The sequence below is a fragment of the Sciurus vulgaris genome, assembly GCF_902686455.1.
Source record: "Sciurus vulgaris genome assembly, chromosome: 7".
In the NCBI taxonomy this organism is placed as follows: Eukaryota; Metazoa; Chordata; class Mammalia; order Rodentia; family Sciuridae; genus Sciurus; species Sciurus vulgaris.
This window is the reverse complement of record NC_136467.1, coordinates 65,422,351-65,447,129: the sequence shown is the minus strand read 5'-3', so window position 1 is coordinate 65,447,129 and position 24,779 is coordinate 65,422,351. Positions and strand designations below refer to the sequence as shown.

The 24,779-nt window shown below is 33.8% G+C and overlaps 1 protein-coding gene across 1 annotated transcript in view; it reads right to left on the bottom strand.

Moving 5' to 3' along the window:
* Window positions 1–6,824: 6,824 nt before the first annotated feature.
* FBXL4 (F-box and leucine rich repeat protein 4) overlaps window positions 6,825–24,779 on the bottom strand; it is a 75,462-nt gene continuing 57,507 nt past the window's right edge. The window contains exons 7-9 of the mRNA XM_079148659.1: window positions 14,481–14,552; window positions 10,657–10,969; window positions 6,825–7,371 (exon numbers count right to left, since the gene is read on the bottom strand). Coding sequence (XP_079004785.1) covers window positions 7,208–7,371; window positions 10,657–10,969; window positions 14,481–14,552 — 549 coding nt within the window. The 3' untranslated portion in view covers window positions 6,825–7,207. The remainder of the gene's footprint in view (window positions 7,372–10,656; window positions 10,970–14,480; window positions 14,553–24,779) is intronic.

Sequence of the window (24,779 nt, the reverse complement as noted above, 5' to 3'; positions counted from 1 at the left end):
GGATTGTAATTTCAAAACCAGTCTCAACAGAAGTGAGACACTAAGCAACTTGGTGAGACCCTGTCTCTAAATAAAATACAAAATAGGCTTGGGGATGTGGCTCAGTGGTCCAGTGCACCTGAGTTCAATCCCTGGTATCACCCCTCTGCCTCACACACAAAAAAATCACATGACCAAAGTATTAGTCAACTTTCAAATCTTAATATTTCTATTAGAAATAAAATACAAGCATAATCTTTAGCAAGTTTGTTAAAAGTTACCCTAGTGAATTCCTTTCTTGTTAATACCATATAATACTGCTTAGTGGTGTTTTCCAAACTGTGCTCTGAAAAACAGAAGTTTCCAAGAAATGGTGATTTATTCCACAGGAGACTGGTGAACATGACAAACGTTTAACTCACCCCAGCATCAAGGTGTCCAAGAGTATCTTAGAGGCCCTCAGGTCCAGCAGTAAAGATGCCTGCCTAACTTTGTTAAACCTACTGTATCTATCCAAAGCTATTTTACAACAGAATTTTCTTGGCAAACACCAATCTTTAAAATTTGTTGGTGGTTATTTATGTGCATTCTCTGTACTCAGGCACCCTTACCCTGATCTGTGCCAGGCACAAAACTATCAATATATTTTTGTGGTCAGTATTGAGATTATAATATAGATGGGTGAATGTCTTACCTTGTGTTATTCATTTCATCTTAGCTCACTAGAAATATGGGCATGACTAAGAACTGTGGAATAACTTAAGAGCTAATTAGCAATGGGGGAAAGGGCATTCTACAAAAGTACTTTATAAGTAAAAAAGGAAACCACCATGTCAAACTTTGGCTTGTTTTAAGTAACAAATCAAACAAATTTCTGAATAAATACATTTTAATTAGGGAAAATTACTAAGAAGAAAAGAGTAACAGTGTAAACTCCATTTAAATTGCAGACTCAGGTAATTTTAGAATTTAAAATGACATCTTCTGATGTCCTTTCATAGTGTATGGATGGACTGGTAGAGTTTTGCACATAGATGATAGCTTATCTTCTAGGCTTATCCTGTCTAATCTATAGGATCTGTGTTAAAAACATATGGACCCAAACCTTCCATTATATTAAGACAGTGTTCTAAAATTATCAGTTTTGAAAGTGAGCTAATGAGATACTCAAGTTTATTATTTTAAAGTACAGAAAAATAGTAATACCAGAAATCATTAGACTTTCAACTTTTTATGCAAACAAAATCTAAAACATCTTAATCAGTTGTCTGTAGAGATCTTTGTTACAGTGAAAGATGGTATCTTTGGTGTATTCTTTGCAATGTGTGAGATCATATGACTGTGTTAATTTTATATTTTTCCTTAAAATTTTTATAGTTGTCTTTATTCATTTACATTACTTTGTAAAATTCATGAATTAAACATTTCCCACTGAAAATAGCAATTTTGACAGAAGCACCCCTTCCCTTTCAAAATGCAAATAAACCACTAATAGTATCTGTATGTTCAAAAATTTAAACCAAAATTTCACTTAGACATAGTGAGTATACTTCTTGTTGTACCAAAAAACTCTTGTCTCTATCAATATTTGTAAAAATACACAATAAACCATAATCTATGATTAAAATAAACAGAGCCTTAACAGAATGTTAGCTAATTTCAAAACCCCCTATTCTAATAGTTGTGGTTAATCTTGCAGCCTAGTATTCTAATAGTATATTGTCAATATGCAAATAAAGTGAAGACTGTCAGTTAAGATTCACTGAAAGATTTTCAGGTGGTGCAAAAGGAAAGTTCAGACATACCAATATCAATTGGGCTAAGTGAGGAGAAAACTAATGTAACACTGATATATGTGTAATAAATGGTTTTGCAAATAAAAATTAGTCTGTTAGTTTTAGGAATCCTTCAATAACTTTAAGTAAAAAATGAAAAACAATATTCAAAATTAATATACCTGGTAGCCAAATATAATTTTTATTGACTCTTTTTGCCTAGTATTACTACACTTACAAATGTGAGCTTTGGTTTTAGTTAATTTAGAGGAAACACACACACACACAAAAAACCTTTTACAATCAGATTTTCTATATTTTGGCTCAAAACTAAGCACTCCACAGGAAAGGAAAGATTTTGTCTATATTGTATATTTTTAAGATCTTATTTCAGAGAAATTAATATAAGAGTATCATTAGGTTATGCTCTTAAACATATAAGGGACATATCTTTTTCTGCCACTAGCCTCTGGGAAAATAATTTACCTTAGCAAAATACTAATAATTATACAAAAATTTCAGACAGCTGTAAAAGCTAACAAGTTATTTGGCTTCATATTTTGATGTATAGAGTCTATATAAATTCTTGTTATGGTAAACAAGACAAAATATTATTGTTTTAAAATCTAAATAGTAAAATGAGAAATACAGCTGAGAATAGGTTTGAATATGGTTTATGAAATTAGAAATAGACAATTGATTATACTAATTGACTAAATCGTATTATAGCACAGGGGTTAGAAATTGGGTCCACAAACCAAATCAGCCTGCCTCTTTAAAGGTGTTTTTTAATGGTTAAAAAAAATATTTTGTAACACACAAAAACTATGCAGAGTTTAACTTTCATTGTCCACAAATAGATTTTTATTGGAACTTGGCCACATTTATTGATTTATGAATTGTCTCTGATTATTTTCACACCACATAGAGTTGGGACTCATATGGTACTCTCAGTATTCTGCACTGCTGCTACCAAACACACGAAAAAGTGTAATGGTGATCACCAGCATTTTGAATACCACACATATTGTGTACACACACACCCAAACCTCCCATTGTATTCAGGCAGTATCCTGAAACAATCAGTTTTGAAAGTGAGGCAATGAGATAATCGAGTTTGTTTACATGCACAAAAACATACTTTATTATCAGTGTCTACCTATAATGTCAAAGCAAGAGAAAAGTAAACTTTAAGTGGTAATATTTTTAAGGCATAGTACAGTGAGGATTATTTTGTTAAAAATTAGATGGCAATGCATGATATTTAACATGCAATGATAGAATAGTTGTTTTAAAAGAATATGTTAGAATTACCAGGCTAAACACTCATTACAAAATCCTTAATTCATATGAATGTAGTGGTCAGAAAAATTAGAAAATTTAAAACAAGATAACTTATCACAGCAGAATAAATTTATAAAAATAAAGCTGCAACTGAAGTAAAGGACTGAATTGGTACCTAGAAAGGAAAGTCATTTACTGATGCTCAGTTAATTAAATTTGTTTGATAGTATCAGTTGAAGAAAAAAAAGTAAATATGCCCAAGACTATTAAATTAGATTTTTGGCAAGAACAGGTGAAGAATTGAGAACCCTGGGAACAACAGCTACAGTAAACGGAAAAATAAAATAGTAAGACAAATGAACATGAGTGGTCTTCTTTGGCTACTGATACACACTAGTTATTGTTTATTTGATGAATCCATGATAAGGATAAAGGAACTGAAGAGTTGGTCCTATAAATTGTCTGTGTGAAACAATTACATGCAAGATTATTTTCTAAGAAGAAAACAAATTACATACAACCTGAAGTAGAATCTGCTAAGATGTGTCACAACTGGTAGCAGTAAAAATATGTGTGGTACAAAAAAAGACTTAGCTGGGGCTGGGGTTGTGGCTCAGTGATGGAGCACTTGCCTTGCATGTGTGAGGCACTGCATTTGATCCTCAGCACCACACAAAAAATAAACAAATTAAAGTTATTGTGTTCATCTACAGCTAAAAATATTTTTAAGAAAAGACTTAGCTGGTTAAACTTACAAAGCAAAGTCTATGAAAATGTAAGGTGTTTAAAACCTGTGGTTAATAGTAAAACCTATTCACTAGGAGGTATTACGTGGAATATATTTTACTCAATCTTGTATTACTGAACTAGTAGTGTCAACAGGGAACATCGTTTACTCTCAAAGATTTAAGCATCCACAGTTTTATCTTTAGTCACATATAGAAACAGAATATCCTGCTTTGCTCTCCCACACAGCAGTTAACTGGCTTAATGGTAGTATGAGGTTTATGATGAGTTTCTGAGCTCAGGGCTGATATTGAAATTTTTCTGTACAAGAAATGCCCACAATCATGAATGTAGGAATAAATTTCATAGTAAATGGTTTTGGAATTTGGATTTTGCTGCAGACTTGATAGTGTTTTGTAATGAATTCAACCAAAAATTACAAGGCAAAACCAGTGTTTAAATGTGAAATACCCTTACATTATTTTGATGACAACATTCAAATCACAAGTAAGATCAAGCTGCTTTATAATTTCCTGTGCCATCGAAAAGCAAACAGGCAGCAAGAGCTCCACTCCACAACTTTGTAATTCAAACTAGAATTCCAGGAGTGTTTTGGGGGGCTTGATGCAAGCCAAGTGCAAATGAATCCTCCATTTTTCAAAATCTATTTAACTGTGTCAAAGAGGAGTTTCTACTTAATCTTCAATTGGAAGTGATTAATCTACAATGTAATAACATGCTAAAAGAAAAATTTCAGGATAAAAAAAAAACCTAATTCTATCAATGTCTTCCTTCCAAGTGATGGATATGCTCAACAAAAATCATATTCTCATGGATTAAGTATTAGACAACACCTACTTTTAAGAAAACATTTTACAAATGAAATATGTTAAGATCTTTCAGATTAGCATTAGCACTTTTCAGTGTTAGGACTGAACCTACAGTCTCATGCATACACCACTGATCTACAATGCAGTCCCCATCATTTTGATGACAGGAAATACTAACTTTGAATTCCAGTTAAGTGAAAGGTTACTCCCAAAATTATTTAATTCTTCTCATCAGCAGAGCTGTATTTTTAAAAAAGGAAAGAAAAAAAAATGTTCTTAATCATTATGTCTTCAATTTCATCAAAAATTTTGTAGAAACTTGTTTTCTTTCTATTTGTTTATGTAGCTACACAATAATCTCAACTTTACCTCTTGGTCACAGCCTCATATTTACTATCTAGTCTTTACAGAAAAAGGATTCTCTACCTTTGTTCTAGAACCAGATGCCATCCTAGATGCTTAAAAGCATAGGTTAAATGCAACACCTCCAAATCCAAATGACCTGGTTTTGCATGCTGGCTCTGTCACCCACAGCTTGATCATGAGCAAAGTCCTTTGCTTCAGTTTCCTTAGGAATAAGTAATGGCATCTATTTTTTAAAGTTGCTGTGAGGATTAAAGTGAATTAGTAAATGCAAATCACTGGAATCAGAACCTGACACAAAACATTTAACTACTGTGAGCTTCCAGCTTAAGATAATGGTAGACTTCAAACAGTTGATAATCAAATTATACATCTCCTCACCTTCGAATAAGATATTTGAAATGTTTACATACCTTCATGGATGAAAAGAAAATTGCAGTGTATGAAGATAAGGATAACCAAGCCCTTTTCCAAATGCTCCTAACTTCTTCCCTCAAATAGAAGACTGAGTGGGGCATACTATGGATATGACCAGGATGGCAATTCTCATATATATACTTTTTTAATGTAGAAGAGATTATATTATTTTTCTTTTTGTACCAGGGATTGAACCCAGGGGCGCTTAACCACCAAGCCACATTCCCCAGGCCTTATAAATATTTTATTAGAGATAGAGTCTCACTGAGTTGCTTTGGGCCTTGATAAGTTGCTGACCCTAGGTTTGAACTTACGATCCTTCTGCCTCAGTCTCCTGAGTTGCTGGGATTACAGGCATGTACCACCAACTTGTATTACTTTTTAAATATTTTATATTTCATAATATTATATTCTTTATAATCTACAAAAGATTAAATAGTACTATTAAATTATAAAATTTACATTTTTAAAATTTGACATTTTAGAAGTTAATAGCATATGTAAATAACATTCTTATTCGTTCATACTGAATGCCTACTATTTGCCATATGTATAAATTTACTAGCTTAAGAACTTTGAGGGAAAAATATATTATTGACAGGACCCTCAGAAATTGCTTAAAGATACATATTAATAGCTAATGTGCTTTTTTCTTAAATCAATAGCTCTTATAACAAGAAATTTTAGAGAACCGCTGTCCAAAATTTTTTTTTCTGCAATGATAAAAATGTTCTACATCTATGTGTCCAACATACTAACTATTAGGCAGCCTTATGTACTTACTGAACACATGCAAATGAGAAACTGTATCTTAAATTTAACTTGTTAAAAATTGTTCAGCACATTCTACAGGATCATTGCAGAACGTTTTGCCTTTAGTGGAAAATAATGTTTGGTATACTACACAGTTTTACTTTCTTATTCAAAACAGCCTTGCCTTTTCATGCCACAAAATATTTTCTACTTTGTTAATAGCAATATAAAATCAATTCGCTATTTAACAAATAATGTTTGCTTTTTTTTGACCTTTCCTTTTGCCACCCCTTAACTGTAGCTGAATTCTAATCACTGAATGTATCAGGGTCAGGAAAAAAATAAACAAAATCCACATATATGCTTTTTAAATGTAAATAAAATCCACATATAATTCAAAAGTCTTAAACCTTTCCCTCTGGCAAATTTTTAAGGCATCTGTTTAACAGTTGGAAAGTTATTTCAATTAGTAGTTTACCTCTTATTCTTGATTATGCCTAGATTTTTATATTGGCAATATCTAGTAATGAAACATAAATGTATCAGAAGTGAAAAAAAACTACTAATTTTCCAGTTGAACAGTTTAAAAGAAAAATCTTAGGTAGAAAAACATGTTTCTTTCCCCAACTAGCTCGGACAATTTTGAATATACCAGATAAAATATTTGCTGAGTCATAAAGCTTTAATGAAAAATCCTTACAGGAAAGTGTGAGAAAAAACAACTTTATTTTTTGCATAAATATCATGATACTTTAATGTTTAAAGTATCCCTTTAAAAATAAGTTAAAATGTTTCCATATTATTCTTTTATGAACATAATTATTGATTAAAGCATAATTTCACTTTAACACAAAGTAAAAATAATATGTGATTCACATATTCTTGATGAAAATGGCTTACAATATTTCGTGAGAACATTTCTTCACATTTTTACTTGATTCAATGGGAAATTTCATATTTTTCTTTAAAATTCACAAATGTCTTAATTCTCATCATTATAAAACTAAAGACACAACAAAACCACCCCCAAATAAAACCCTGCAAAAGCATATTGATTATAATGACAGAACATGTATTAAGTCACTGAGTAAAGCTTCTTTTTATGAACACTTTTGGAAAGTTTGCACTCAGTTCTAATACAGCTCTGTTATCAATCTGTGAACAGAAGGACACATCAAGCAGGGAAAGATCTTTACAAGATTCCAGGAGTTTTCTTAAGGATGCCAGACTTACCATTCTTGTTCCTGTTTGAAAAAACAAAACCAAACAAAATACCTTAAATATAATATTATAAATGTCCTATTTTGAGTCCCCTTTTATTTCAAATACACTTAAAAATGTTCTTTTAAAAATTAAAAGCATTTTTTAGAACAAAAGACTTCATACTGAAATACTTCTACTAAAAAAAATCAAAAACAAACAAAAATGTTGTGTTCCTAGGTAATATGGCATCCAAGATCTGAGTACTGGTCATCTTTATTCCTGCTTCCAACCCCTTCTAATCAGTTCATCTAAACTTTACTATCTAGACTTTGTCACTCTAGTATAAAATGGTTTTCACATCTCATTTTCCTTAACCCACAGGTCAAATTAGGAAGCAATGTCTATAATAATTCAACCTCTAATTCTGTGCAGTGTAATTACTGAGCAACTACTTTGTTAACACTATTGAGTAACTGTTTTAGGTACTGTAAATACAAAGATAAATAAGACTCATGTCTGCCTCAGGAACTCACTGACCAGTGTTGAAAGCAAATAAATATAGCACAGTTTGGTAAGTTTTACAGTGAGTGATAGGTGATGGGTGATGAGTTATTTTAGCCCATGTTAAAACTGAAGAAATCATGGGATATTTAGTTAGATGCTAAATTAATTATGTAAAGCATCTGATAGATGGCAGGCACTTAATAACAAATATCACTTGATTTAAAGAGATGATCGGTTATAAAACATATCTTGCTTTAACCATAGCTTTTCTGGGGAAAAACAATCACAATAATCACATATACAGATCTAGCAGGAGGGGCATTAGGATTTCTGAAATGTTAACCTAAGTCTCATTCTCTGATAACTCCTTTCTATTCCCCTCCCTGTTGTGGGCTCCGGAGCTATAAATATACTGTCATGATCTGTGACTGGTCACAAGGTAAACCAATTCAGATTCCCCTGGGAATTTAGAATTGGGATTAGGCAAAGCCTTTGGTGTCCACAGATTCCTATTTCAAAAGACAGGTAACACTGGGCTTCAATGTTATATTTGGCCATGTACACCCAGAGAAGTATAGGTTGCTATGAGGATCAGAAAACAACACGGAAAATCAAGGGAGAAGCACATATAAAAGTCTGTGAATACATAGTTGTGGAGGGTGGGGTAGGAAACAGATACTGAAGCATGCAACAAAAGAAAAGTAAAAAAAGGAGGAAAGGAGAGAAGAAGGAGGGAAGGGGAGAGAGGTCTCATGGGATCTAGGAGAAACAACTCTATCTTTATAAAAATTTTCTTTTCCTTATACTTGTTATTCCAAGTGGGCTTCTGATTTTCTGTTTTGTAACAACCTTAACCTAAACACTTATCTATTTTAGCTGTTATTCTTTTTAAGCCCAGGGTTATGATTGTTATTTGCTTGTCTTGCCCATTAGAACCTGAGTTTCCTGATGAACCGTGAGTTCTGTAAAGCCTTAGAGAATGCTGTGAAGGAAGTCAAATTTAAAATTTAACTAGAGTCCCCTGTCCTATGCTTCCAAAATAGAGAATAGACTCTGGATTGCACCAGCTAGCCAAGAGGCCATGAGCAAATCAGTTCATCTGTTTGAGCCTGCTTCCTCTTTCTGTGGCTAATAATAGTTATCTCACATAACTCGTAATCTCTGAGGATTAAATCAATTAATATATGCTCAGAACAGTATATAGCATGTAGTAATGCATCTGTAATTATTAACAATTGGTAAATATTGCTCACTGTGTTCCTTATGTTTGAAATAAGACATTTAAACATATTTGCATGATAGTTGTCTTCCATTAATATTTGTGATACCATAATTATGATACTTCCTCTTATGCTTATGAAAGTTAAAATTGTCATTATATTTATTTTTCTTTTACTTCTCTATAAAGTTAGTCATATATTTGCAGTCAGATGTTCTGAGTTATACTCCCTCATTCAGACAATTAATAGGTCAAATTTAGATCACCTGACAACCAACCCCACTGCACATCACATTTGAGCATTGCTTAGAATCAGTGTTCCTGACACCTTCATGACTCTGTAGCATCTATTCAGACACTGGCTATTGCTCATGTCTAGCGTATATGATTTTTTTTTGGAGGAAAGCATTATAAAATAGATTTTAATCAGCAACAGCACTATCTACATCCATTTAAAAAGGCTCTGGCTGTCTTTCCTTGTTCTTGTGAATTCATGACTTTTTCCTGAACTTTTTGAAATATTTCTCTCATAAATGGCCTAGGACAATTCAAGAGGAAAGAAGGGTAGAATGGAAAAGAAATAACCATAGAGGGGGTATGGTGTTGCAAAAAAAAAAAAAAAAAAAAAAAGGAGGTATTGACTCTGGAGCCAAAAATATTACATTTGAATCCTTGCTCTGCCACTTAACTGCAGGGTGCCAGTACCCTCATCTATGAAGACAATGATATAAACTCCCTGAGCTATGAAGATCAAATAAAATATCACACAGATGAAGTATTTAATCCAAAGTATGCACATGAGAGGCCCAAAAGTAGCTTGAATAAGTAACAGGCTGCTTGAATAAGCAGCATCTACAAATGTATCATAAACCTAAAAGCGGAGAAATTTTAACAGAAACTAAAAAACACAGATGCTGAAAATCTTCGAGTTTTCCTTTTGTTGAATATTTAATAAAGAGGAAGGGATATACACATACTTGATGAACTAACCTATTAGTAGTAATAGACTGCCTGAAAACAGTTTGAGTGCTATATGAGATCACAAAGTACTGTTGTGTGGGCAATGACAACTACAGTACAGTGACACCTTTGGCTAAAATAAGAAATAAGTAATGAGATCTCAAAGGGCTCCTTGTTGATGAATGCAGTAAAGACACAAAGAAGCCCAGAACTGGAAAGAATTTTCAACAGATCTGCCTCAGGGTAGATCTATTTCTAAAAACTGAAATTATCAGGGATGGAGACTTCACAACACTCCTTTATTAACAGTTTAACATTAATAAACTTTAAAACAAAATCTAACTTAAATTCATTATACAAATGGATTCATTTCTTCTTTTCTCCTCAACAAAAATGGAGAACACAGCTCATATAAATTCTCAGTCTTCTAACTAGACCAAAAATGAATAGTTATTTAGAACTTTTGACAGGTTTAACTATAAAGTTGTTACCGACCTTACTGTTTTACTTAAGTACATATATAAATATGCCTTATATCAATTTATCTATTTTGTATTTTTATCAAACCACACAGTCTTCTCAGGAAAAATTTTGTAAGTTTCTCTTTGGTTTCCTTGCAAAGAAACATATATTGTATCCTTACCTAATATATCCAGTTGCCGTAATTTGATACAGTTACACGCCAGTTCTTCTATATCTGTGTCACACACAGACCTATTAGCTGTAAGAAAGAGTTTTTGCAAGTTTGGGAGCTGGCGTGCCAATCTGGCAAAGCACCCGGTACTGCTCTGCAGAGTGGGACACCAGCCAAGGTCAAGTTCCTCCAGAAGTGGACATCCAGAAGCCAGTTCCGCTATTCCATTCTCAGTAATATTCTTACATCTCCATAGATCCAGGGTCCGGAGCTTTTTACATTTGGCTCCTATCATGCTAGCTATCACATCATATTCTTCAATCTGGAAATCAAAGAGTTCCAAACTTTTATATGTTGTGCTCAGAAATGCAAACTATTTAGAGCTTGTTAAAATATTCTTAATCATCTCTTATTGTTTGCTTCCATGTAAATATACCCATATCCTTGTTAGTATAGATTTATCCATTCATCTTACAGATCTGCCACTGTTTCGTGAAACAGCAAAAGTAATCACTTACTTGAAACTCCATTTAACAGAATTGATAGAGGACATTAATGAATTAAATCCCAAAGCAATCTTGAGTCTTTAGTCTCTCATGGAGAATTTGAAGATTATGTGTTATTCTTTTATGCCTACTATTTTGACTTTGAGGCTGTTACCTGTTCACTGGGCCTAGTATCTTTTATTTTACATATATTAACATACTTAGGTAGTATATAATATCTCTTTGATGAAGGTGTGCACCTTGGCAGGTTCTAAAATTGTGTGGAAATGTTGACAGAACTTATGAGGACAGTAGCTTTGGGTTAAGTGAGGCTTTTACAGACTAAACATACAACACAAAAATAACTTAGATGATAACCTTAATTACTGCCAGTTACTGAAGGTATACAATACTTATTTCATTATTAGAGGATAAGCATCTATTGATTAAAGATTTAACATTTCAGTTCTTGGGCTTTATATGCTTTAATGTTTCTTTAAGTAGATTATTTTAAGAGATTCATTTGATTTTGTTATGATCAGGTATCAAAGTTATCACCAGAAGACAAAAAAGAAACAAAGTAGTAAAGATTTACAATGATTATTTCTTTTGTTCACTTGTTTATTCTACTTTCAATAAATATTTATGCTACCATTAGGTGCTAGCACCACTCTAGATAGCAAGAACAAAAGTAAACAAAAAAAATTTTTTGGTTCACATTTTTTGGAAAGACAGAGACAAATAAATGGGCAAAATTAATTCAGGCTGCCCAGAATAAAAACTATATTTTCAAGCTGCAAAGTATGTTATATAATTAAGTTCTGGATAATAGGAAAGAATCCTCAAAGGCAACTTCTGGAAAGGGTCCTCAAAGGAAGGTATTATGCCTTTTTACCATTCCTGTTGCCTGACCTAGAGATGTGATGGCTGAAGTTTCACTGTAAACCAAGAGATCAAACATATGACCTAGAGAGACTGCAGAGTAGTGATCTAGAGGTCAGGACCTCTTGGGAGTCTAAGGAGAAGAGCATGGATTGCTTACTTCCAGCACTTCATTACATGAAAAAGAAATGACTCTCTTGTTTAAACTTTAAACGTAGTCATCTGGAGTTTTTCTATCACTGGTAGTTGAACCTAATTATAACCAATACACTTGCTTACAAATTTGGCTAAAAGATTTGGTAGAGAGAGAGCTGGAAATAATGGTTAAACGAACTTCTGAATACTTTTGGGCTTTGTTATCTATTTGTTCATCGTTTTCCATTCCCATGGATAATAAAACTTTAAACTGAAGAGATGATCACTTATTCCAATACAAATTTTAAAAAATCTCTTTCTTAATGAGAGGAAAAATTAAAAATTTCAGAGTCCTACCAAAAATATTTATGGCAGTGGCTAAAATATCTAGATTTGTTATTGGTGAGATATTACTCTTCAGAAGTTCTTGTCATTGCAAATCTGTCAAACTGGCACCTGAAGCACAAAGATTAGTTTCAGAAAAAAGTGGCACAACTTATTTTGTAACTACATTATATTCAATATGGAAAAAGTACGCCATTACGAAAATGTTCAGAGAAGACAAATAATAAACCATAAGTACTGGGCAAAGTCAATACAGTGTTCTACTTGTGAGGGTAACAGGTTCATAAATAACACAAATCTATAAATTGCTACCATTTGGAGAGTAAAAAATAAAATATCCAGTGAAACATCCTTATTTTTGACTAACTTGATAGGAAAGAAACTGAGATAAGCATGATATTAAACTATCAACCAAGAGCTGTACATGTCCCTGTCCTGGTGAACCCTGAACCTTCTGTGAAATAAAAACAGTATTTCTATGACACTCATTAAGGCCCTAATCATGATGTTAACAGCAGTATTAGCATTATTAGCATTATTTTTTAATTTCTCTGTCAAGAACTTGTTTCCAACTCTTAAAGTGTCTGTGGCTAGAGGCTTGCTTTTCTAGGGAATATTACTCCAGTCTAAGAGGAGGTAAATAACAAGCAGAATAGGCAACCTCTTTAAAACAGGTTTTTTTGTCTGTTTTTAACCAATCTAACAAGAGCAGGCTAGTAATATTCAAAGATCCAAGTGGCTGGTTTGTTGTCACAGAAACTGCCATCAACTATCACTGGGTTCATCTAGAAAACTCACTACAGGGATCCAAAGAAAGCTATGAAATGGCTTACAAAGGTAAGAATTTGACTTGAAGTAAGGAAAAACTTGTGGTTCCCAAGGTTATTTCAAAAGACTAGAATGGACTGAGATTGTGCTTGTAGTTTAACAATACCAGACTGCCAGGAATTAAAGACCACTGGGATAAAAACCAATGGAGATAAATATGTTACTATAAGAGACATCTGTCTAGCCTACATTGCCAAATCCTAAGAGATCTCTGAAGCCATTGCTAAGCTCCAAAAGATGCTCAAATGGGATGCCTTTTAGGTCAGAGATGCTATCTATTGATTCCAAGTCTAGGATACCAGAACTTCTCTGGACCATTGTAACCAAACTATTTATTCATGTCTGTTCAGTGGATAGGAAAATGGACAGGTCTGGTGATCTCTTAAATCTTCTGTGGTTGAAAATATCGAAGAAAGTGAAGAGAAATGGGTTGCTCCACACGAAGTTCACTTCTGGTGAGTATGTATGTGCACACACACACATAGCCCAAGAATTTGATTATCCCTTAAGTTTCAGTGTTATCTGTAAGCCACATAATTAAGTAGTTGAGATGAAAAATTTAATTTTTTTCACAACCTCTTGCAGGGGCATGTGAAACCATAATTTTAAATCTTGAAGGACTTTAGAGATTTTCTAATTTAACAGTCCCTAGGATTCTGGCTTTCACAGAAGAGTAAAATTTCAAAAACAACTGAGTTCTAACATAGGGTGTTGATCTTTTTATTTTGCACAGTAGGACAGTTTAAAAAAACTATAAAAAAAGCCTATTATCAGTATTTCCAAGAAATATTCCAAGAATTTACAAAACCAAAATTAATTTTGTGAAAAATTACCAAACTATTAACATGTGGGTATGACTGACATTTTATTTTGTAAAGAAACCCAGAGAGGTAGATGGCTTGTTGAGATAATAGCTGGCTGGGGTAGAACTGAACTTTTTTTTACTCCCTGTACTTTCCTTGCTCTTGTTGACAAATGTCAGTGTTTCAAAGACATCCTCTCCAATTGAAGAAAAATGTTTGAAAGTAGGGTACAAAACAGTTAACCATAAATCAGAAACTGTGGATAAGTGTGGGGTGTGGCAAATCAGGATAAAATTCAATCATGGGAAGAAAAAGAGAAAAAGAAATTGAATATAAAGAATTTTCAAATACTTGCCATTACACAACTGCCCAAACTGAGGTGCTGAAGCTCTGAACAGAAGTTCAAAATGCTGAGAAGTGCTGTTTGCTGCCATTGGGGACCACATCACAGGCAAATATGGAAAGTGAATGAAAGTGAAACAAAGAGAAGAGGTCAATTAGACATTAAAAGCTGTCACTGCTTTTCCTGAAATACAGCTCAAAACCTAGGTTACAGATTCCACAAATGCCATTTAATGAGTCCCCAGGTGCACTCACCATTGATTGGCTTGGAGTCAAGGTAATCATTACTAGGCTCCATGTAAGTTGTCACGTTGTATATGGTTTTGCATGCCCCAAAGATACTATATTCCCTGTAACCTCTCAGTTTATTTCCCAGAGGTAAGCAATTTGAAAGCCTGGTTATAAGAAAATTAAACCACCCCTCCCTCCAAAGAGAGAGCGAGTGAGCGAGAGCGCAGGAAGAGAGTGCACATGCATGTACCAAAGGGGCCTAGTGACACTCCTGAAAAACAGCAGCAGTTCTGACATTCACTCATCAGTTGCAGTTTGATGGAACTGCCAATAGAGTCACCCCAAATCAGGACTAAGCTGGTGACTTTAATGTCAAAGGATTCTCTGCTGACAAGGATACCAACAACCATTGAGCACCTGTCAGTAGCAATATGCTGACTGAAATATATCTAACATGCACTTTCTAGTCATGTTCTTGCCATTTAAGCCCATCTATCCTGTCCAATGAAAACGGTCTCACCACTAAAGAAACCCAAAGACATGCTAGACTGCTACATAATCATAGCAGTCTAAAAATATTTTTAAAGTCCTGATTATATTTTGACACACCTACAAGGAAAATCTGTAAAAAGAAATAAAGCAATGTAAAATATCCAAATTTCTAGCCTTCCGTTTGTATGTTTAGAAGAAAACTATTCAAACTTACACAGCAAAATCATTTTCTAAATCTCTGAACTAAATTATATCTAACAAAATTAAGCTACTGTACAACCCACTTATATGTGTTCAGTTACTGAACACATTGAGGGAGGGGTGAAGAATGTGTCAGTGACAACACAAAACATTTGGTCAAATTTCAGATAATATTTTCACTGAGAAAAAAAATTAAGAAAGTATTTTACATAAGAATAAATTTATTTAAAGCAAAAATAATACAGTAAGAGTTATAATAAGCCCTAGAGGAATATAAGACTTAGGTCTAATTACTTTTCTCTTGAGCATTTCTTTAAATTTAAGCAAAAAAAAAAAGTTTACATTGATTTTATACTTGTTTCACAATAACATTTACAAGACAATCCTATGTAGCTCTTAGAATGTTAACATCAGAAAGAGTATATGAAGACAAATTAACTTTAAGGTTCTTCATAATACTTAAGCCATTCTGACATACTACCAGATGGGGACATAGCATTAGGTTTGTTTTTATTACAGTACCAAAGTCTTATAAGGAAGTTGTTTTATAAGACTTTCCCATGAGCAAGATCCAGAATATATTAGAATTTCTAAAAAGTATTCCACATACCCTGTGGGTAATACATTTTAAATTAAAAATATATACAAACACATACACATGTGTAGGTCTACAAATAGTTCATGAAACATGTTTTGTGATTTATTTTAAAATGATTTATTATGAAGAATCTCAAGTACATGACAAGTATAGGGTCCAATATAATACCCATGTAGTCAATACTCAGATTTATCAACTAACATTTTCCTTCTTTATTAACATCTCTATTTTTGAATCCCTCTAACCATCCATATAGTTCCTAATAAGTACTTTATAATGACTTGGTGTTTAAAAACATGCCTGAAGCTGGGCACTGTGTCCCACACCTGTGATTCCAGACACTGGGGAGCCGAGGCAGGAAGATAGCAAATTTGAGGCCAGCGTGGGCAATGTGGCCTTAAAATAAAATTTTAAAAACTCAGTGGTAGACCACTTGTGTTGGAGATACAAAACACACACACACAAAGGTGATATAAATTTTACTTCACACTATATATCCATTAGCAGTATTTAATATTATTCTACATGGTATATATGTGTACTTCTCAACTTCCTCATTTGTTTTGTGAGGTACTTGTCCACGCTGCCTCATATAGTTCTAGTTCACTTATTTTAACTGTTGTATAATATTCCATTATACAAATATATTACAATATATACTCTCATTTGATGAGTACTTGTTTACAATTTTCACTATTACAAAAGTGTTATAATAAACATTCTGAAATGTACTTTCTTGTGCATATAGGAGAATATTTCTCTACAGCACACCTCAGAGTTACAATTTCTATGTTTTAGTATGCTCTGACTTCATATTTTTCAAAATAGCTCTACTGAATGTTATTTTTACATAAGCAGTATATTAGGTTATTACATCTTTGTCAGTGTAACTGTCTTTTCATTCTTTGTAACAATTGTCCCTCTGATGAATATGGAATGGTATAATTTGAAGAAGTATGATCACCAGTGAGGATGGGGGTCTTTCCATATGTTTATTGGCTGCTCATATTTCCTATTCTGTAAATTGCTTAATCGTATTGTTTATTGCTTTTCCTGTTTGGCTGTTTTTTTCCTTCTCAACTTGCAGGAATTCTTTATGTATACTGGACACCAATCTGTGTTAGTTATATTCATTACAAATACCTTCTCTAAATCTGAGACTTGGCTTTTCACTTTGAATATAGGCTCTTTTGAGATGTGCATTTTAAAAAATTTAATATAGTCACATTAATCTTTTTTCCCTTTATGCTTGCATTCTGTTGTCTTTAAACAGTCCTTTACTCAAGACAAAATATCCTTCTTTTTATTTTAAATAAAAGCTCAAGTATTTTGCCATTAAGTTCTTAATGAACAATTTTTATACACAGGAGGATATTTCATTCTCACCCTTATCTAGTTCAATCTATTAAAGTCTTCCTTATTCACTAATTTGTGATGCTTTCTGTCAAATGTTGCATTTCTGTATACGTGTGTGTTTACTTTTGGATCACTTTGTTTTACTGGTATATTTGCCTTTCCCAACTCTTAACAATCATTATAGTTTGTAATAAATCTTAAAATCTAGTAGGGTAAACATCCTTCATTCCTCAACACTCTCTCAGCTTTTCTTGGCCCTTTGTTCTTTCCCATTGATTTCAGAATCACCTTCTAAATTTTGGTTTTAGCTTTTTCAAAATAATACAAAAAGATTACTTTTCTTTCTTTTTTCTCCCCATGACCATTAATTAACTTACTGGCATCTACTTTTTATAATTATTTATTACGTCTGATACCTCCTCACTGAATTTTTCTTTTTGTTGAGAAATACTTTTAACAGTTCTTTAGTGAACAGGTAGTAAAATCTTATTTACTGAGTACATATTGACAAATCAGGCATTGCTTTAAATTTTTTAATTAATCCTCATAACAACCCCATTTATTCATTTAACAAATAGTTATGAATGCCTACTATGTAGGCACTTGGAATATATCAGTGAATAGAACAGATAATAACTTATGAACTATAATCTTATTACCATTTATAGATAAGAAATTTGAGTCATAAAGCTAAAAAACTTCCATGTTATTTATTCTCAATTTTAACTATAAGTTTAGTCAAGTTTAAAACTTAAAGATAACTGTTACCTTCTTTCACTACTTGGAAAATATTACTCCATTAACTATTAGCCACCATTATTTGATAAGAAGCCTACTTTCAGTCTAATTGTCTTTTGTGGACAGTTTTTTTTTTTTTTCCTCTAGTAGCTCTTGACCCTTTATTTTTAAGGATCACAATTTAGTCACCATATGTCTATAAAGGTTTATTTTTGGTTGTGAGGATGATTTGGCTGAGACATCTCTTACTCCACTGACTGCTCGGGTTGATTCAGCTTATGTGGCTGGCTAGAGGGGTGTCCCCTTCCTCCCTCACCACTCCATGTGTGTCCCTCCTAAAGCTGTGCACTCAAAGAGGATGACCTTCCCCAATACAGGAGGACCATTATTTTGGTCAAGGGTATATAAATAGCTGAGGTCCCCTGCTAGAACCTCCAGATAAACTCTCAAGATTTATTTTCATTTATTTTATTTGATATTCTGAGTTCATCTGATTTGAAGATTCATATTGTTCTTCATGAAAAATGAAGATTCTTACCAATTCTCTCTTCTGACATTACTTTTCTACCATTCCTTCCATTTTTTTTCTTCTAGAACTTCTATTCAATGAACATTGGAATTTCCCAAGTTACAGTGCTTACAGTGGCTTGAAAAAAAGTCCGTATTATTCCAGACTTCCTCCTTTCAGAGGCAGAGCTTAATTTCTTTCCCCGTGAGAGTGTGTGTTAGACTTAGTGACTTACTTTTAACCATCTGTGTACAGCAGATGTGAACATGCCACTTTTGATATTAGGTTATTGTGAATAATTTTATTTATCATTCTGACTGGGCCACTGGGTTTGCAAACATTTGGTCAAATATTAATAAGGGTGTTTATATGAGGGTGTGCTTTGGGTGAGATTAACATTTAAATCAGCCGACTAAGTAAAACAGATTGCCCTTCCTTTTGTTTTAACAAAATAAGGGGAAATTTCTCCCACCTGAGAAACACTGGCTTTGTCTTGACTTTGGATATAAACAGAACATCATCTTTTCCTGGGACTCCTGTTGGCTTTCAGGGTAGAGCTATACTATTAGCTTTCCTGGGTCTCCAGGTTGCCAACTCAGCCTGGAGACCTTGAGGCATGCCAGCCCCATAATCACATGAGACAGTTCCTTGTAATAAACCTCTTAATATGTTTCCTATTAGTTTTGTTTCTCTAGAGAACCCTAACTAATCCAGTTATAAAAAGGCTATGGTTCCTGTTTTAGCTTTCCTTCTTCCTCCATTAATCACTTGTGGAAGTCAGCTTCCATGTCATGAGAACACTCAAGGCAATCTATGGAGATTCTCATGTGGAGAGAAATAGAGGCCTCTGGCCAAGAGCTAAAGAACAGCCCTGCCAATAGGCATGAGAGTGAGTTTGAGAGCTGATCCTCTAGCCATAGTTAAGCTTTGGAATGACTGGAGCCCCAGGTAACAATTTGGCTGTAGCCTCCTTAGAGGCCTTTCTATGGTCTCCTTAGAGTAACACTACACAGTTAATAAAACACTCCAGGATTCTGGGTGAGATAGTAAATACAGGTTGTTTTAAACCACTAAGTTTCAGAATAACTGACATATAACAAGAGATAAATAATTTAGTGACTGGAACATAATAAGTATAATATATTTATTAAATGAATGAATAGGGTTGTTTTGAGAATTAACTGGAATTTTACAAATACAAAAATCTTAGCAGTGTCTAACACTATAGCAGTGCCTGACATTCACAGCTTTTACAAACTTAAGTACAGTCCTCAAACTTCTTTCTAATTTAGAAAATCTCTGTGTTCAATTTAGAATTTATCTCATCTATTGAATTAAAATTTCAATGAATACAATTTATTTCCTAGGTTTCTAATCAGTCCTTTTTCACAACTACTTGTTCTTGTTTAGTTTATTTGTGCTTCATAATTTTTATTTCTTTTTAAAAAGATGCTTTTATTTCTTTCAACCTTCACCCTCCAACCCCAGATATTTTATTCCTTCCTGTCTAAGGATCTTATAGATTGCTCCCTTCTGAACCAAGAATTCTACTGAAGGTGTAGTGATCTGCACAGGAACTAGGAATACTGCAGAAATAGAATAGGTTTAGCTTAGTTCTGACCCTGAGGCATGGTCAATGCCAAATCGTTATGTACTCTTTGGTATATTTGCCTATACCAAAACCACTCCTTTCCTAAGACTTTCATCCAGATCCCTAAAGTAGCCTGGAGAGAGCCTGCTACCTGGCTCTGATTATCCATCTCCAGGCTAGATAACAAGATTCTCTTGTTAGAGTTGTAGATGAATTCCCTGGTGAATCAGTCCTTCTAATTAAAAAGAAGAGTAAGACAATAAATATTTATTATCAAGAATACCATTATTAACCTGCCTGGGATGTTCCTTAGAGGACTATCTATTATTTACTGTCTTACTTATCTTAAAGACTGGTAACTTTAAGACACTGTTAACTTTAAGACCTAACATAGAATATCCTTCTAACTCCCTTTTGAACTAAGGGACTATTCATATATACCTAGAAAACATATTGTGGAATGGTTGACTATAATTATTCTGGCAAATATGTCACAACAACTTAACCAGTCTACACATTAAACTGGGAATTAGAAATCATTTAATCTTAGAGGGAACTATAAATTTTTATTCTCACCTTGAAAAGGACTATAGAACAAAAGAAGATTCATGTTGAATGACATCACTCATCTTTGTTGAATAAGAGATGTGAGATCAAATGGTGAGACTTACATGGGGATACAGGGATGATGACCAAAGAACAGATGCTGTGAGGAACATAACAAGGAGTTGAATGAAGATAAAAGGGTCTACAGGTACCACTGAAGTGAGCAAGTACAAATTACCAGTTTTGTGGCTTTCTCCCACAGAGCTCATCAATGAAAAGCTAGAGACTAAGGGAGTACTCAGATGTGCTGAGAGAACACATCTATGGAAACAGTTTGCATATCTTTTTTAAATCCAGTTAGCAATTCCTTCTAGAATATCTTTAGAATATTCTTTCTGTATATTGTTAGTATTCAGAATCAAAATATTGCTGTTAACTTCAAAGCAAAGAGGAGAAACTATCAAGAAACTTATACTTTATTTCCAAATATAAAATGGCTTTATTTCATAGAAATCACAGACTCAACAGTTTAGAGCAGGAGTTAGCAAAATGCTGCCCATGGCCAAATCCAATCTACTGCTGTTTTTGTAAATAAAGTTTTATTGCAACAAGGACACACCCACTCATTAATGTATTGTCTGTGGCTGGATTTGTTTTTGTTGTTGTTTGTTCTATGTTTTTCAGGTGTTAGGGATTAAACTCAGAACCTCACCCATGCTAGGCAGATGTTCTACTGCAAAGCCATCCCCATCCTATGTCTGTGGCTGTTTTTACACTATAACAGCAGAGCTGAATATTTGTAACCAAGAGCATATGCCTGCAAGGTGTAAAATATTTATCATCTGATCATCCACAGAAAAAGTTTATATATCCCTACTTAAAAGAAAAAAAACAATTCTATCATAATGAATACTTGCAACACTTCTACACATCTGGAACATGCAAAAGGACGAATCAAAACTGCATTGTGTATTATGAAAAAAGCATTCAGAAATAAAAAGCCTCTTAATTTAAGACATAAAGTATCTTGAATCCCTGACTCCACAAATTCTACTGGTTTAATTCTGTAAAACTCATTCAGCAGAAGCACACAAATAGTTCTATAAAACTAAAATATAATTTAAATAGTTAGAAGCTTTAATAATGCAAGTCAACATATTCATTTTCAAATGGGTTTATAATTTTCAAACAAAAACCAGCCTTATTTAAATCATTACAGAAAGGAATTAGCTAAAGAATGACTGGATCCATGACAATTTCTTCTATAGATTATCAAAACATACTCTAATAAAGTCATTTGGTAAACATGCATTCATAAAGAATTATTTTACATTCTACCTAAAATCTACCTACATAACATTGTTCAGCAGCTTCAAAACCCAATGGAAAACTATTAGTAATAAATCTAACAACTCCTCACATCAAGGTGAGAAAGCATATGTAGCTTCCTAACCTAGTACCACACTGTAAGAATAAACACATAATTAAATATTCAAGTAGATCACATGACAGCCATTTCTGATAGTAAGGTGCCAAAGTAAACGAGTAAATGGCAAATTATTATAACAGGTTATGAATGAATTACAAAGCAAGAGACAAAAGAGTGTGAACAGTTTAATGCAATTAGACAAAAACAATGGAAAAGCATGCTCATGGGTCAAATTCCTGACAATTCACTAAGATTCAGAAAAGAATTGTAAAGGAATTAGTTCATAAACACTATATTGCAATGATTACAATAAGAAAAAGACTATTTCACCCTCCTTTCATAACTGCCCTTCTCTGTTTTTTTAGCAATTTTATTCTCCATACTGTCCTTAGTGAAGCCTCCAAATATTCAGATGCTCCAATTTCAACTTCAAAAATAGTTTATCAGTAAAATGATAGGTAATAGATGTAAAAGTTCAGTGTATGCAAATATGAAGTGCCATACAGTTATTATTATTAATACATTTTTCTTGTTATAAGGAAATGTATTAATAGATAAAAGGCATGAATTCAAATGTTTAACAGTTTTATAAAAAACTACTACTCATAAACTTCATAACTTCTCATTCTCTAGACTTCTAAGCAAAAATAATAAAAATGATGATCTGTATATTATATTCACATATAACTTTTAGACAGTTCAGATTAATGGCTTAGTAGTTAGTTATATTTATGCATATCATGCACATCTTAAAATAAATCAAGAACTTTGGGAGAGAGATTCAAGATGGCAGGCTAGTAGAAGGCTGCTCCATGGCTTGAGATTCAAGCAGCCTCAGCAGTACTCCTTCTGCTGTGTAGTGGGAGTACTGCTTCTCTGTGAGTGGGTAAAAGAGGAATTTTACCAAAACTCAATACTGGACAGTCAGAGTGTCTCAGAGACTCAGAAATGTGAGTACAGTAAACGGAAGAAAGACTATATTGGAGCCAAGCCAGTGCAGGCAGAATTAGTATTGGCACTTATTTGGAGAACACAGTGAGAAGCACAAGGGACAGATTTAGTATGGAAGAAACCTGAGATCAGAAAAGTAGCCTGCCCTTAGATGATTCAGAGGCTACACTGTGCACTGGTGCTTGAAAAGGGCCCTGTGTTTCTCAATTGGCTGCAGAGAACTGAACCAGGAGCCATCTTGATGTGGTCACACTGCAGCTGCTGCTGCTGCAGGAGCCAGAAGTTCTCAGGAAACACAACTACACTATTCTATCAAGTGCCTGCTGGGTGAGCTAGGGTACACTTAGAACAGGAGAAAAACAGGCACAGAGAATATCTAACCCAGGGGGATTCAAGTTGGAAAAATGAAGGGGAGCCCAACTCATTTCCCGCTTTGAGTCTGGTAACTCACCTGACCAACTTAAGTGGGTAAGGATCTGAACAGGTGAGTATGAATACACTCAAGGACTAAGGCTGGGAAGCTGGAAAACCTGTGTTCATGGGCAGCAGAGAGGGTAAAGGATTGGTTCCCCCACTAAGTAGAATCCTTGAGAGGTTCCTGAGATCCAGACTTCGAGCAGAGATCTGCAACTGCCACGCCCTAAAGGATATAGATATAATCTCTCTAGAGCAGACGCCACCCAACAAAGCCTCTGAGGCCTGTTTAGACCTGAGCTCCACTTGCAGGAATTCCACTCTTAGAACTCTGCAGCGGACCTACCCTGGGAGTGCATCAATCAGGTCTGGGCAGACAAAACTCCAACTGATAGTACTTCCCATCCCATCCTACCTCATACTGGGGAGAAGAGCAGCTGAGACTTATCTGAACCAGGCTCAGTCTTAGGCCACTCCAGCTGGCAGTTAGGTTAGCAATATAAAAAGTGGAAGGGTTTAACAACCCTCAGTCCTTGCTCTTGCACTCAGTATACAGCTCAAAAATAAAAAATAAAAAAATTTTTAAAAAATGAAAAGAAAGACATTGGGCACAGACAGTAACCCCTTGTTCTCACTGACTATTTTGACCACCTCAGTGTAAACATTTCCTTCATTTTTATTAGGAATCTGTGTGTGTGTGTGTATGTTTGCTGTGCTGACTGGTTAACAGACACATATACACAAACATGTTTATTTCTTTTTTTTCTCATTTTTAGTATTTTTTAAATGTAGTTGTTTTTAGTTGCCTTATCTTTTTTTGAGGGTTACAGTTTTTGATTAGTACATTTTGGTTTTGTTTTGTATTGTTTTTCATTTGTTTCTCTTTTCTTCTGCTAATAGCCAAATTCTATTGTTCGTTCACTCTCCCTTTACTTTGTTACTTATATTTTACTCCTCCTTTCTTATAACCATTACCTACTACATCTCTTCTGCATTCTCTGTTCACTTTTTGGAATTGTAAACTCTTTTCTACCTTATTATTACATTTTCTTTTCTCTTAACTGTATTCTGCATCTTTTGCACTAATTGGTTTCTATAACTCCTGCCTCCCACCATCAATGCTGTTGTAATTATTACTGCTATGAATCATAATTGACACCTGTGGTTTGCTTTAATGCCAGATATAGTTCATGGCTACTTATTGTTTTTTTGCTGATCGCTACTACTGACTCTGCCATTTTGGTTTGTGACAATTAA